Raw genomic sequence first — 14680 nt, 5'->3', positions numbered from 1 at the left:
GAGGAGGAGGAGGAGGAGGAGGAGGAGGAGGAGGAGGAGGAAGAGAGCATGCATTAGCTAGATAAAGCACCAACTTCTAGTACATCTTTTTGGTTTGTGGTGAAATCATGGATGATATTTTGATTCTTCAAAGTATGTTATTGTTTTTATGCAATATTTTAAAAATCATGCTCCTTGTAGCCAGTGAAGTCTGCAGAAAATCAATGTCACACAATCATGCAAATATTTTCATTTTACAAATTGGCTCTTAGAGGATAAATCAAGACCTACGACTTTAAAAATGAGTTAGTGGTGATGTGGGATTAGTGATCCCCAAACTGGTATGACTGTGCTTCTGGTTCTGCTTTTTGAGGTGAACTGCAGGAGTTGACTTCATCTTTTGTACATCAAAGCCCAGTTTGGAATCACTTCTTCCTGTGGCAGTACAAACTCCACCCAGCACTTTCCTACTGCACTGCATATGGAGTGGAAGCTTTTACACCTACCTGACCTTGCTATGGTTATATCAATGTGAGAACTGTTTGCCCGAAGCTCACTTGCCAGGTCACAGCACTTCAAGAAAGCTTTGGAACACTGCTGGCCAACAGTAATCCTCAGAGCTCTCTCCCTGCAGCTCTCCTCACTTCCATGGGCTCCATCATAACAGCACTTCCGGATCACAGGGTGTCTGAATTGGGATGCTGAGACAATAACAAACAATTCTCAACCAAGTATAGATTCGAAGTCTCAGGGCTGGACTTAGAGGCTCTGATCAAACTTCCTCCAACTATTTGATCAGCTCCCAGAATAGGAAATTGCCTCTTCCCCACTTGGCCTATTCCATTTCAGAGAGCTATAGAGTTGGCTGACTATGGACTAAGCCTCTAAAACCATGAACCAAAATAAAGTTTTCCTTCTCTACATTGTTCTTGGCCAGGGTTTTGATCACAGCAACAAAAAGCTGACTAAAACTGCAGTCAAGCTGCAGTCAGTAGGAAGCCCGGGTGGGTGCAAGAAGAGAATTTACTATTTTTTCAAAAACCACTGATCGGTGGGTTAGAATGATAATGTCCTTTCCTGTCATTTAGAGATGACAAAGGTGTGAAGTGATTGTACCTGCTAAGGGGCAGTGCCAGGGCAGGAACCAAGAGGCAATATCATGAGATGAAACATTGGACCATGTTTTTCTCCCATTTACTTAAACTTGGCCAGATACTTGAGTTTTCAGTGACTCACTTTGGCATAATGAAATACTGATCATAATTTCTCTAGGTTAGAGTGTGAGATTGCCACAAAGGGACTTTAAAATGAAACTGAGGCTTGGGGGGGGGATTTAGTGACTTGGTTAAGGACTTTGTCACTATAGAAAATGGACATGAGGAATACCTTATCTTTTAGGTGAAGACTATGCGGAACAAATGTGGGTTAATTTTACCAGTTTGCTTCACCTCTCTGATAGTGAAATCTGGAAGTATGTATAGACCTTTTCATCTGTTCTACATCAATTATCTAGAATGACAAAGTGTTGCAGATCTTGCATTATTCCATTATAACTTCTAGAGGAAAAAAATGAAAATTTGGAGCACCTAGATTTTCTATTTCCTCTTTCAAGGAACGTCTTGGTCTGAGAATTTTCTTATATGATTCATCTGTTAAAAAAAAAAAACACAGAGAACATCCCTTAGAATAAATGCTTCCATCAAATTATCTAAACACTCAAAGCATTTGCAAAATCAAATGGAACCCATTTTATCAGATATCAGGTTCTATTTCCCATAGCAATTCTGATCTATACCATTAGTAAAGAACATGATTAAACACATTTCTGTAGCAGTGTCATTACATACTCTTTGCAAATGTATTGTCTTGAGATGCTCAAATAGGATTTTTAAAACGCAACAAATGCACATATTTTTATGGTGGTTTGTCTATCTCTTTAAAACACATTGAGTACTCATTTATTTCAGGCAAGGAACATAAATTTCAGTAAATCCTGTTCCTGTCCTCAAGAATGAAATGAGTTCATTCCATTGATGGTGTAACACCCTACTGAGTACAAGGGGATCATCATGGGCTGAATTGTGTCCCCCACAATTAATATGTTGAAGTCCTAACCTCCATGACCTCAGAATCTGAATGTATTTGGAGACAGGGGCTTTGAGGAGATAATAGGTTATATGAGGCCATTAGGGTGGATGCACGCAGAGGAAAGGCCATTTGAAGACAAATGAGAAGGTGGCCATCCGTAAGGCAAGGGGAGAGGTTTTGGGAAGAAACCAACTTTGCAACATCTGGATCTTGAACTTCCCACCTTCATAACTGTGAGGAAACAAATTTTCTCATTGCTTAAACCAACCAGTCTTTGGGGCTCTGTTACAGCAACCCTAGTAAACTACATTATGGGAGAAGAGGTAAGTTCTTCCAGGCCCACTTGGGAGTGGGGGCTGGAGCAGAAGGTGAAGCTTGAGCTTTCGTGGCAAATTAGAAGGGAAAGGGCACTCCAGGCAGAGGCATGACAGAATCCAGGCCCTTCTCAGGTACCTTAAGGAAGTGAGTGACATTTGAGCACAAGGCCTTTGAAAGGAAAAGGTGGAAGAGAAGGATGAAAGATGAAGCCAGCTGGAAATGGAGGAGAGGATCTTGGAGGAGTTTATTCCCACTCAAAATAGATTCCGATTTGTAGAGTTGATTGGAATCAGGTGAAGAATGCTGATAAAGCTATTTGATTTGTGCTGTGGAAGTGAAGGAATGGAAAAAGATAGTCTCTGCAAATGGTAACCTAAAAAAAAAGCCATAAGACAAAAAAGACTTTAAATCAGAAACTGTTATAAGAGACAAAGAAAGATGTTTTATGATAATAAAAGGGTTAGTCTACTAAAATGGTCTAACAATAATAAATATATATGCACCTAACATTAGAGCATCTAAACACACAAAGCTAACAATGACAAAACTGAAGGAAGAAACAGATAAAAATACATAAGAGTATGAGGCTTCAACACCCACTTTCAGTAATAGATATGACCTCTGTATAGAAGATCAATAAGGAAACAGGAGTTAAGTAAGCACTGTAAACCAAAGGAACCTAATAGGCATAAACAGAACACGGCAACCAACAGCAGAAGAATACATATTCTTCTCAAATGCACACAGATCTTTCTCCAGACAGAAGACAAGGTAGGTCATGAATAAGTCTCAACAAATTTAAGAATACTGAAACCATACTAACTATTTTTTTACATTGCAATAGAATGGAACTACAAATCAAAAGAAGAAAAAACTGGGAAATTCCCAAATATGAAGAATAAACAACAGGGGCTGGGGATGTGGCTCAAGCAGCAGCACCCTCGCCTGGCATGCGTGTGGCCCAGGTTCGATCCTCAGCACCACATACAAACAAAGATGTTGTGTCCGCCGAAAACTAAAAAATGAATATTAAAAAAAAAGAATAAACAACATGCTCCTGAACTAGGTCAAGAATAAAAAGAAAGAAAGAAATTAGGAAATATATTGAGAAGGACTGGGAGTGTAGCTCAGTGACAGAGCACTTGCCTAGCATGTGTGAGACCCTCGGTTTGTTCCCCAATGTGCATGCATGCATGCATGCATACACACACAGAAGATACACTGAGAATAAAAATGAAAACAAGTTTTATTAAAACAAATAAAAATGAAAACAAGTCATACCAAAACTTATAGGATCCATCAAAAGCAATACTAAGAGAAACATTCATAGCAATAAATGCCTACATTAAAAAAGAATAAAGATTTTAATTTATACTTCAAGAATCTAGAAAAAGAATAGACTTTGACCAAACATAAGGAAAGAAATGACAAAGATTAGAAAATAGAAAAGCAATAAAACTAAGAGTTGATTTTTTGAAAAGAAAAAACAAAATTGACAAACCTTTAGACAAATTAAAAAGAGAGAACTCAAATACATAAAATCAGCAATGAAAGAAGAAATAAAAAGGATGCTACAGAAATAAAAAGGATCATAAAATACTGCTATGAGCAATTACATGCCAACGAACTGGATAACCTAAAAGAAATGAGTGAATTTTTTGAAACACAGAATCTACTGTTAAATTTGGCCTGAGACTGCCTCTACACAGTGAGCTCCTGGGTAACGGACTACAACCTAATTTAATACAAAAACAAATTGAAAGTCTAACAAGAGCTTATTTTTTGTAATTATTAGCTAAGTCTAATCAATATGGTCTGCCAGCTGATCAGACCATATCCAAACAAGGCAAACACTGAAGCTGTTTCTTTTCCTCTCTTCTGTTTTCTGTATGTAAATGTGGATACTCCCAGCTCACACTGCAGTTAGAGCTCTCCAAACCTCTCCTAGTTCTGCTGGCTGTCCAATTTGTCAATTGTTTTTTGCTCAAAATTCTGCTGGATTTGCCAAGAGTTTTTCTTTTAGCACTACCAAGATGGAATCATGAAGAAATAAATTCTGAATTGACCAATTATTAGTATGGAAATTGATTAAGGAATAATAATAATATAAAAATCTTAAAATTTTCACTACATTGGTCTTGGCAATGATTTCAAAAATATAATATCAACAGCCTGGACAAAAAAACAAAAATAAATAAGCAGCATTGCATCAAAAGAGTTTCCACATAGCAAACAACCAACAGAGTGAAAAGGCAACTTGTTTAATGGGAAAAAAAATTTGCAAACCATACATCTGATAAATATAAATAGGGAGTTCCTATAACATAATACTAAAAAATGAATCACCCAATTTAAAAATGGGCTAAGAGCTCAAATAGATGCTTCTCATGAAGGAATAGAAATGGAAAATAGCTATATAAATAAATTGCTCAATATTGCTAAATGTCTTGAAATGCAAAATACAATCCAAAATGAGAAACCACCGCATACCTATCAATATGGCAATTATTTTAAAACAGGAGAGCAAGAGTTGGTGATGATGTGGAGATATTGGAAACCATATGCACAATGTTGGTGAAAATTCAAAGTAATGCAACTCTGGAGATTCCTCAAAAACTTCAAAATATAACTACTCTATGATCCAACAAACCCACTTGTAGGTATTCATTCAAAAGAAGTGAAATCAGAATCTCAAAGAGATATTATCATTCCCATGTTCATTGCAGTACTACTGACAACAGTCAAGAGGTGAAAACAACCTAAATGTACATTGACAAATGAATAGATGAAAAAAAGGTGGTAGACACTGGGATACAATCCTGCCCCAGAAAAAAAGAAAATTCTACAGTATGCAAAGGCCTAGATGAACCTGGAGGACATTATGCTAAGTGGAATAAGACACTCATAGCAAGACAAATAGTACACAATGCTACTTATATAAGGGATGAGAAATGAATTTAAGGATGGAATGATGGTTGCGAGGGGCTGAGGAGAGGGAGAATTGGGAGTTATTAATTAGCCAATGGATATGAATTTTCAGTTAAGCAAGATGAATAAGTCCACAGATCTATGTACAACATTGTACCTATCATCAACAGTCATGTATTGTACACTCAAGAATTTGTTAGGAGGGTAGATCTAATGTTAAGTTCTCTTGCAACAATAAAATAATTTTTAATTGTTTTGTTTTGCTTTATGATGTTTAATTGGAAACAGGATTTGGAGGAAGAATGAGTGCATGGCCAGGAAAAGCAGTGTGTTTTCACAGTAAGAACACTTGTGTTGCTTGACAGAACAGAATGAGTTACCATTTTGTAGGGAGTGGCCCACGTCTGTGTTGGTGAGGACCGTGAGTCCTGCTGAGTAGAACACCTCAGCATTGCTTCTGCCACCACTTGCTCCACAGCCCTGGTCACTTTTATCTAAAGCTCCAAGAACCTGTTAGAAAGGAGGTTATTCCCTTAAAAATACAACATTCAGAGACTGTTTGAGGGAGCACCGGACTCATGGAGAATGATAATTGCAAGTCACTCACTTACTGATTGGTTAAAACCTAATTCTCCAGTTTCCCCATGCCTTTCTTGCTTTCCCTAGTTTTCACCTGTGGGTTTACAAATACACACTAGTCAAAATTGACCAGGAGCTAAATTTGAGGATATACTTCTGATGTGGAAGTTCTTAGAAAATGATTTATACTCTTCCTTCTTAAAGTTCTGAACACTGAATTAACTAATAAAATATCTGTTGAATCAATGAATAAGGAGAGGAAATACTCACTATCCCTCAGGGTCCTTTTCTAAGTTCTGGGAAGGATGGGATCCTCTGTTTCTTTGCTTCATCCAAAATGAAGCAAGGCAAAAACATGGAAATACTCAATAAATTAATTTTGGTGAGGAGGATTTGGTTCTTGCAAAGTTGTGACCATGGCCCACGTGACCCATGAAAGCATTTCTTGGTGATTGGGGTGGGAGGTGGGAGGGAGTCTGTGTCTGGGGAAGGGGCTGGTGGACAGGCAATAGCTATGTATGGCTGCCATTACTTTCTCTTATGCAGCTGGATGGTGTCTTACACCATGACTGGTTTCTACTGCCCTCTCCATCATTCCTCTTACAGATTCAGGACACTCAACTCATCAGAACCCCAGCCTTTCCAGTCATATGCCTTTCCTGGAGCAGGAAAATAATTCAATTTTATGCATTAACTTAAAAAATGCCCTCTCTCAGAGTCACTAAATTATTACTTATTCCAAATAACAGGCACTGCTATCAGTCATTAAAATGGAGATAGCTTGGTGAAGAGGTTTTGGTCTTTGCAAGGTTGTGACCATGGCCCATGTGACCCACTGACATGGATTTGATTATGTTTTATTTTAGTTTATTCCTGGAAAAGTTTGAATTTCAGCATTTAATTGAGGATATTCCCAAAGTGTGTTCTCACCAAACAAAATAAATTGGAAAGTAAATTCGGTGGGTAATTATTCTTTATATATCTAAAGGGATAATTTAAAGGGGTAACTCACTTGATTCTTTGTGCTGTTCTATTCAGGCCATAAGTCACCTAATTATCTCTAAGATTTCATCATCAATAACATAGGGACTCTGTGGGTAAGCACTCAGTACATTAAATATTACCTAAATTATTCATACCCATCTCATAGCTTTGTTGTGAATATACAATAAGACAATAGATGTCAAGGCTTAAACTAATGCTGAATATAAAAGCGTTCAGGAAATATTAGCTTTTGGTGTTATTATCCTTAAGTCTAGTTTGGAAGACAGATGTATAGTTGCATCTTTTCTCCTTTATTCCTCTCCCATGACCAATGCAGGGACCCTGAGAGAACCAGGGTGATCACTTGGCCCTGAGTCATGTTTTGCACCAATAACCATGACATTGACTCCACTTAACTCTTTCCAGAGGATTTTTGCTTCTTCTTTGGATGCCATATGTAGCACTGTCCACCGCTGTTAAGGCGACCCACATTTCTGACTGAGTGTCCATGATAAGAGAAACAGCTTCTCCTGGAGAATGTATCTCTTTGTCTGGAGACAGACGGATCTAAAATTAGTGGGAAAAGAAAACCTCTTAGTGTGAGATTATATCATCACTCAGGAGGAACTCAGACTGGGGATAGGGTTGGCATCTCACCTGGAGCTGTTGGCCACACTTCTCTTCAATATTTAGGAAGACTGAGTCAGACACTAATTCTGCTGTCTGCTCCACTGTGATAATGTAGTAGACGAGGAGATGGGCTGTAGGAACCATGTGCTGAGTCACAGGAAGTTTTAAAGTTTGGTAAGATGAGCCTGAGAGTTTCTTCTCTGTGCCAAAGTGTACAATTTTGCCCTTAGATGAAATCTAAAAATACGTGGCAACAAGTAAACATCGAGCATGGGCTTAATGTTGGCTTAGTAATTGAGCAGATATAATAAGAGAAGCATAAGCACCTGAATGTAATCAATGCAATGGATTTTTCCCTTTGTAAATAAGGCATATTCTTATGTAACGCAGGCAAGACCTAGCAGTCGGTTGCTTGGTAATGCTCTGGTTAGCCATGAAACATTGCTGTGGTCACTGACTAGTCTGGAGACTTAAAGATGCTCTGGTGGAACCTTTGACATTGGGCCATGGCAAGATTATAAAGCTAGGGGTCAGCAGCCCTTGAATAAATCCTAAACCTACCTGTCACTACTTACAGGCAGGGCTGGTCATTCAACTTTTCCAATCTACTCCATTGTCTGCTGAACTTAAGAAAGTGTGAGGTTCTGTTGGGAGTATTTGTGAATGTGCTTTATAAACTGTAAAGTGGAACATAAATCATTCATTCACTAAATGTCAATTGTGTCGGGTAAGGAGTCATTTTAAGGATTCTTTGCATAAGTAAAAAAAAAAAAGCGTTCCAAATAGACTAGATGCAAGTAAGATATTACGGGACTTACCAAGTAAACATAGTGTGCAATTTTGTCAACATATGGACTTTTAGGGGTAACAGTTATGCTCAGTTTCTCTCCCACAAGTAAGCTCTTGTAACTGTCTGTCCAGCTAAGAGAAAGGAAGCTCTGGCTGGGTGATGAGTAGGTCACTGCTCGATAGTCACTGCTGGCCTGGTACTCTTCTGGAAGACCTGGGTCATCTGTTCTAACCTAAAACAGATTGTGCCAAACACACACACACACAAAAAAAAAAAACACTGATGCTGAACTTCACATCAGTGTGATAATGGTGGTGACAGTGATGTTAGGGTTACAAAATCCTTGTGGCAATAGAAAGTGGGGTGTTAGGAAGCTACAAACCATCCAGCATGCCAAAGTTTGGGGTGTGCTGGGAAAAGTGGTGAGCAGTATTTGGAGAGGACAGAGGGACAAGGTTAATCAAGATCAGAGGTGTGCTTGGGATGATCACTCTGTCTCTCTGCCACAATGAGAGGAGTGACAGAGAAGAGCATGAGGAACTAGGTGGCCACTGGGGCTATCCACTGAACTAGGGCACCTGGGAGGAGTCCAGGTTTGAAGTTGGCAGACCTTCTTTAGTTTCAGACAAAATAATGTTTATGCTTTTTTGAACCATCCAATAAAAAGATAAAATCAGAAGAATGAGAAGTTATATTCCATTTATGTATAATGTATCAAAATACATTCTACTGTCATGTATAACTAGTTAGAACAACAATAACAAAAAGATATGGAGAAGGCAAAGTCTGAAAGACTCTTGAGTATCTGAGATGTGTCTTTACCATAAGGATAATCTTTTGTGTGTGGTGCTAGAAATTGAACCTAGGGCCTTAGACATGCAAGGCAAGCACTCTACCAACTGAGCTATGTCCCCAGCCCCTCCTCACCATAAGGAATAGGAGTAAATGGGATCACTGAAGAAGTCTATCAAATAAGAATGTGTCACTTGAAAAGAGAGGAGGGTCTGACCAGATCCCTGAGGTTAGAGGACAAGCAAGCAATCATTGGTCCATAATGGAGGCTATAAAGAACAAAGAAGAAAAATGAAAAGCAAGAAAACTTGGAGTGACAGAGGATGTTTGAAGAAGAATGTGTTAGTTAATTGACAGGTTGTTTGAAGAAAAACGTGTTAGTTTCTTGCGTTCTAGGAAAACGCAAGGAAGAGAAGGAGCAAACATTATTCAGTGATTTTAGCAAGTAGCTTATGAGTAACCTATGCAAGAGCAGTTTCAGTGGAGTGGTGGGAACTGAAGACAGATCTCTTGTTGGAGGGGACCTGGAAGGGAGAAAGGAAATGTAGGTGATTCTCAATGGAGTTTCCATGTGATATTGGGGAGAAATGATGATAGCTGCAAATAACAGAAAAGAGAAGATTCTGCTAGAATTCTTGCATTCCACTGGTGGGTTCTTAGTTCCAGATTTGGATAATATTGTGTTTACCCCAAGAAAAAATTCCTGAAAACAAAATCAATGGACTGAGGCCTTTACTGAATGTCGATTACACAATACGTATATATCTTCTGTTCATATAGGTCAAATGTTTTAAAGCAGATCACTGGAATTACATATAAAATCTTCTCCATCTGTCCTGTACAATAGCTACCACACAGACTAATATTAGGCAACAAATGAGAATTCTACTCACATGAAACTCCAAGGCTGACACACCAGGGGAAATGTCAACCATAAACGAAGCAACTCCACGATGATCTGTTGTACTTTTCATTGGATCCAGATCTTTGCTTTCCTGAGTTGCACCCACTATTTTTGCTTTCAAGATTACTGTATTCCCTCCTACAACATGGCCAATGACATCCCTCACCTGTACCTGGTGGACCAAATCAATTCTAAGAGTTAACATTTATTATTTTACATCACAAACATTCTAAAACAATTCCCTCCTTTGTTGCCAAGCACAGACTTTATGGGATTTTACTCAAGAGTCAGATGCATGTCTCAAAGCATTTTCACCCCTCGGGGCATGTGTGATGTGTATTACATTTAATTCAATTCAATGCACACTTATTGAATGTTTGAGAAAAGCAGGGCACTTGCTATGTGTTGGTACGTAAGCCATGGGCTGGGTGAACTTACTACCAGGCCTGGATCTCAGCTCTTGTTTTCCATCACAGCCTTGCTGGCTGTCATGTCCTATTCCTCACCCCGCTACCATTCTTTTCTCCATTCCAATGTCTACACTGGAGGTCACACAGGAACAAAATTTGAGACTTCCCCCCCTTTGTCCTGGCATAGACAAAGCAACCTAAAAGTAAATAGGGAAATTCAACCATATTAGCTATTCTAACCAACTAACCTTGATGGAATATGGAATCCCAGGCTTCAGAGACAGAGGAGTTGCAACCAAATGCAGGGTGTAGGGAGAGAGGACATATTTGACATCCATTACTTTGGTTCCTTTGAAGAATCTACCTAATGGAATAATGTGCATTGTGTTGAGAATTTGGCAAGTACAGTAGAGTATCATGATCTTTGTGGTGCCTGTTCTGTTCCTATTTATTTCTTCACTTGGATAAGGATAAGAAATTAGTCCATTGTTGGTCACTTCAAACATAAGAATTAACCTAAGTAGGAACGATTTTCTGTGGCCACTCTGGATAAGCCCGTCACTCTATGACCTGATAAAGTGGTTTTTAGGAGGTTGGTAAAATGCCCATTCATCAGTTTCAAATATTGTGTTCTGTTCCAGATCATTTATCCCACTTTATTTCTTTCTTTCTTTCTTTCTTTTTTTCTTCAAATGAGCAGAGCCTCATGCCCTCAAGGAATTGGCAATCCTGCTAGAAAGGATAGTCAGTTTTGAACAACTATTTCTAATTTCCAATACAACATTTGTAGGCCGTGTTGTAAAAGATATGTGTTAAATATTTAATAGTATGTAATCAATATACAAATGACCCAGGGATGTTTTCCTAATGTGAATGATTTTACCATCTGACTTATTCAAGTAAAATTTCCAGGTACCACTACTTTTAATTTTTAATAACACAAAAAGTCATACAATACTATCTCATCTACATGGAATTAATAGGTCACCAATGCTGAAAGATGTTTTTCATCAGAATTTCTCTCACATTTATCTAGTGAGCAATATTTTTGTGAACTGTATCTGGTAACTGCACTTGCCCAAAATGAACCAGTAGTGAGTGACAGATTTCTATCCAAAATTTTGGAATAAGAAAGAACTCTGGGAAGTGAATGTATATATTAGTTTAGGAACTGACCTGTACGTTCTTGTACTTTCACAAAAATATTAAGGTATTTGTTGTTTAAATCTTGTAGACTTTTGTATGGCAGGTTTTTAATTGCCTTTGATGTATTAAAACTTACTTGTGCAATTCCATTGATCAGCTGTTTTTTTTAAAGGGGAACAAAAAGTTACAAGATAGATTAGAGCAGAACTCACAGAGAAGGAATAACAAATTGTGCTCTTTTCAGCCTGCAAAATCTCTACTTGGCAACGATGTTCTGGTTGAAGCTCATGGTAATACAAAACACAACCTTGATTCTTTGAGGTATATTCAAAACTGATTAATATAATATTTAGATAATTTCTTTTAAGCCTGAAGACTCAGGCCATGTTGCAAGATCATGGAGAAAGAACTCTGGCTTAAAATTTTTGATTCAAAATTATGTATAATATTCAGAATCTGAGTCTCTAATTTGGGTACCATTTTCTATCTGATGGTACCTTGTCCAAAGTCCAAGATTTCATATTCAAATGACATAAATTGCCTACAAAAACTAGATTTTAACTACTCAGCCTTCCAAACTGAAAACAAATGTCACTTTAACCTTTCTATTTCCAACAGTGGAAGCTCCCAAAGCCCAAAGTATTATAGTTCAGAGTTTTTTAGTTCTATGAGCATTTAGGGGTGAAAACCCACTTTACAACTCTATTCTCTGGTGACTTGCTCCCAGTTTGTTTCTGTGAATGAACTCCCTTACCTGTGCCTTTTGGATTGCTTCAGGCATCTCTTCTTTTCTAGGATCCTCTAAATCATTTCTTATTGCAAAAATGACAGAAACCTCAGCTTCAGTTACATTCTGATTATGAGAATATCTATCAAAGAGAATAATTAACTTCTTTTGATTAAGCCATCAGGGTAATGAGATAAGATAAAACACAGCCATGGGAAAATTGCAATTTGCTCTTAAAACATATTCATATGGAGTTTTAGATTTCATTTTACACTCTGTAGTGGTAGAACAAAAATAAGTATTGTTCCCATGGGCATGAGAGAGAATTGAGTCCCAGAGGATGGAAAGAACTTGCTAACATCCCACTGTTGTTATGCTTATAATGAGTTAGTGAAGAACTGAACGCAGCACCCGGAGTTTTGTAAGGGACCACACTGCTGTCATGACTATAACACCATGTGGCAACAATAGGGACCCACTCCCTGCTTCTCCTTTTACCAAGGGGACAACATCAAACATTTGGAGTATGTTATTTTTAGTTTAGACCCATTTTTGCCTTTTGAGTTCAAGAAAAACATGAATTTTCCCTATTTAAATATAAAATAGGGACGCCAGTATCCCCAAAGACAATTTTCCATAGCGCATCTGCCAAGTAGGATTTATGGGCTAATTCAATCAATTCTATAGATGATTTTGATGATTAAGTTGTATGATCAATTAATATTAACTAGGCCGAGAGTAACAAAGTATATGTGGATATTTTCATGTAGTTTTGATACCTGACCATGTTATTTAATTTTATTTGCTGAAGAAACTAAGAATAACAGCAAGAGTCAGCAAAAACACTTCAGCCAACTCTTTTGGACCCATTTCCCACAACTATCACATTAATCATAAAGGTATTTATTTACTTATTCTTTTTACACTGAGCCTCAGAATCTTTCTCCAAATAGGGTCCCAGACAAGCACTACCAATTAGTCATTTTGACTCTTGAAATGAAACCTGTTTTCCATAGAGGAACTACAAGAATCTGAAAATTAAAAAAGTTTTTACCTAGCATTTATAGTGATCTTGAAGTCCTCAAAGTTTTCGTGGCTGATATAGTAATTTTCTGGTTGTACTAAGAGAGAGAAGTGTGGTTTTTCCAAATACACACCTAAGTAAAAACCAAACAAAAATAAACAAAACCCCCAAAAGCAAGATGGTCGAAACTACAAATACATATCTTAAGCAAGAAATGTCTTGTTACAATGGAACAGATGAAAACCACCAGCATCAGTATTCTTCCCTGGTCATGACCATCATTAATATCCCCGGAATCCTTATGATCTTCCCATCAGTGATTGGCAGCTTTCTGCTCCAAAACCCTGTCATGTACTAAACCACATATTATATGGTGCTGAGGATGGAACCCAGCAACTCTCACGTGCTAGGTGAGCACTCTACTGCTGAGCCACAGTCCCAGCCCCTCACTACTTAAGCTTTTTAAACCATGTTTTCTGCCCACTGGGTTGTCAAGAGGAAGAGAGGTATTTATATTTAAGGGATAAGAACAAGTGCACATAAAAATTTAAAACGTTCAATGTGCTGAAGCCACAGCAACAAAATACCCTCAGAGCAGGGGCTCAATAAGGTCACAGACCTGGTCTTGCTTCTCTGTGTCAACCTTCCCCCCAGTGCCTTTCATATAGTAAGTTTTTGATAAATACTTATTAAATTGGAAATTCCTTGGTATTTAGCAATTCTCTTCCATTCCTGATCTAAAACATGAATATAAATCTCAAATTCTCATCTTTTCCTTATGTCCATTTGAGAAGTGGTGTTAGACCACCCAGCCCTATCTACTGCCATGCACAGCTCTGAAGTCTGTTCAACCCTAAAGGAGGAGGCTGCCCAATAGGAGCAAGGGGGTGGTGAGGGGCTGGCTCCACCTGTTCAGGATGTTGTTCTCTAGGTCAGAGAAAATTGCCCTGGAGGGAGTAGGCAAAACCAGAGCAGGGAGAGTTAATAAACAACTCCAAAGCCGAGTTTGGGTGTTTCTGAGGGTATTTTGTTGCTGTGGCTTTTAGCACATTGAATGTTTTAAATTTTTATGTGTACTTGCTCTTATCCCTTAAATATAAATACCTCTCTTCCTCTCATCAACCTGGTGGGCAGAAAACATGGTTTAAAAACCTTAAATAACAGGAGCTGGGGCGGGGGATCAGCGGTAGAGTGATCACCTAGCACATGGGAGGCTCTGGGTTTGACCCTCAGCACCACATAAAAATAAATAAATAAAAATAAAGGTATAAAAAATAAAGGTATAAAAATATTTTTAAAAAAGCTTAAATAGCAACTTTACATACAAATTAGTGTTCTAGGAAATTCTTATGAGAGATTAATAGGACTCACTTATAAGTTA

At 38.1% G+C, this 14680-nt stretch overlaps 1 protein-coding gene across 8 annotated transcripts in view; it reads right to left on the bottom strand.

Annotated features, from left to right (window-relative positions):
- LOC107152133 (complement C5-like) overlaps positions 1-14680 on the bottom strand; it is a 31285-nt gene that overhangs the window by 9684 nt on the left and 6921 nt on the right. For 7 of the 8 annotated variants that reach the window (XR_001504760.2, XR_007351195.1, XM_048813182.1 and 4 more), the window contains exons 7-17: positions 13330-13432; positions 12303-12417; positions 11579-11705; positions 10651-10766; positions 9982-10164; positions 8325-8528; positions 7534-7743; positions 7294-7443; positions 5694-5823; positions 1566-1628; positions 486-680 (exon numbers count right to left, since the gene is read on the bottom strand). Coding sequence is in view for 6 of the 8 variants with exons in the window: in XM_048813182.1 (XP_048669139.1) it covers positions 486-680; positions 1566-1628; positions 5694-5823; positions 7294-7443; positions 7534-7743; positions 8325-8528; positions 9982-10164; positions 10651-10766; positions 11579-11705; positions 12303-12417; positions 13330-13432 (1596 nt within the window). In the remaining 2 variants the exon portion in view is untranslated. The remainder of the gene's footprint in view (positions 1-485; positions 681-1565; positions 1629-5693; positions 5824-7293; positions 7444-7533; positions 7744-8324; positions 8529-9981; positions 10165-10650; positions 10767-11578; positions 11706-12302; positions 12418-13329; positions 13433-14680) is intronic. The other variant, XM_048813183.1, reaches the window with a different exon arrangement.

The sequence above is a fragment of the Marmota marmota genome, unplaced genomic scaffold (assembly GCF_001458135.2).
Source record: "Marmota marmota marmota unplaced genomic scaffold, marMar, whole genome shotgun sequence".
Taxonomy (NCBI): Eukaryota; Metazoa; Chordata; class Mammalia; order Rodentia; family Sciuridae; genus Marmota; species Marmota marmota.
Note: the sequence above shows the minus strand (reverse complement) of the source record. Positions and strands in the feature narration are given on the sequence as shown.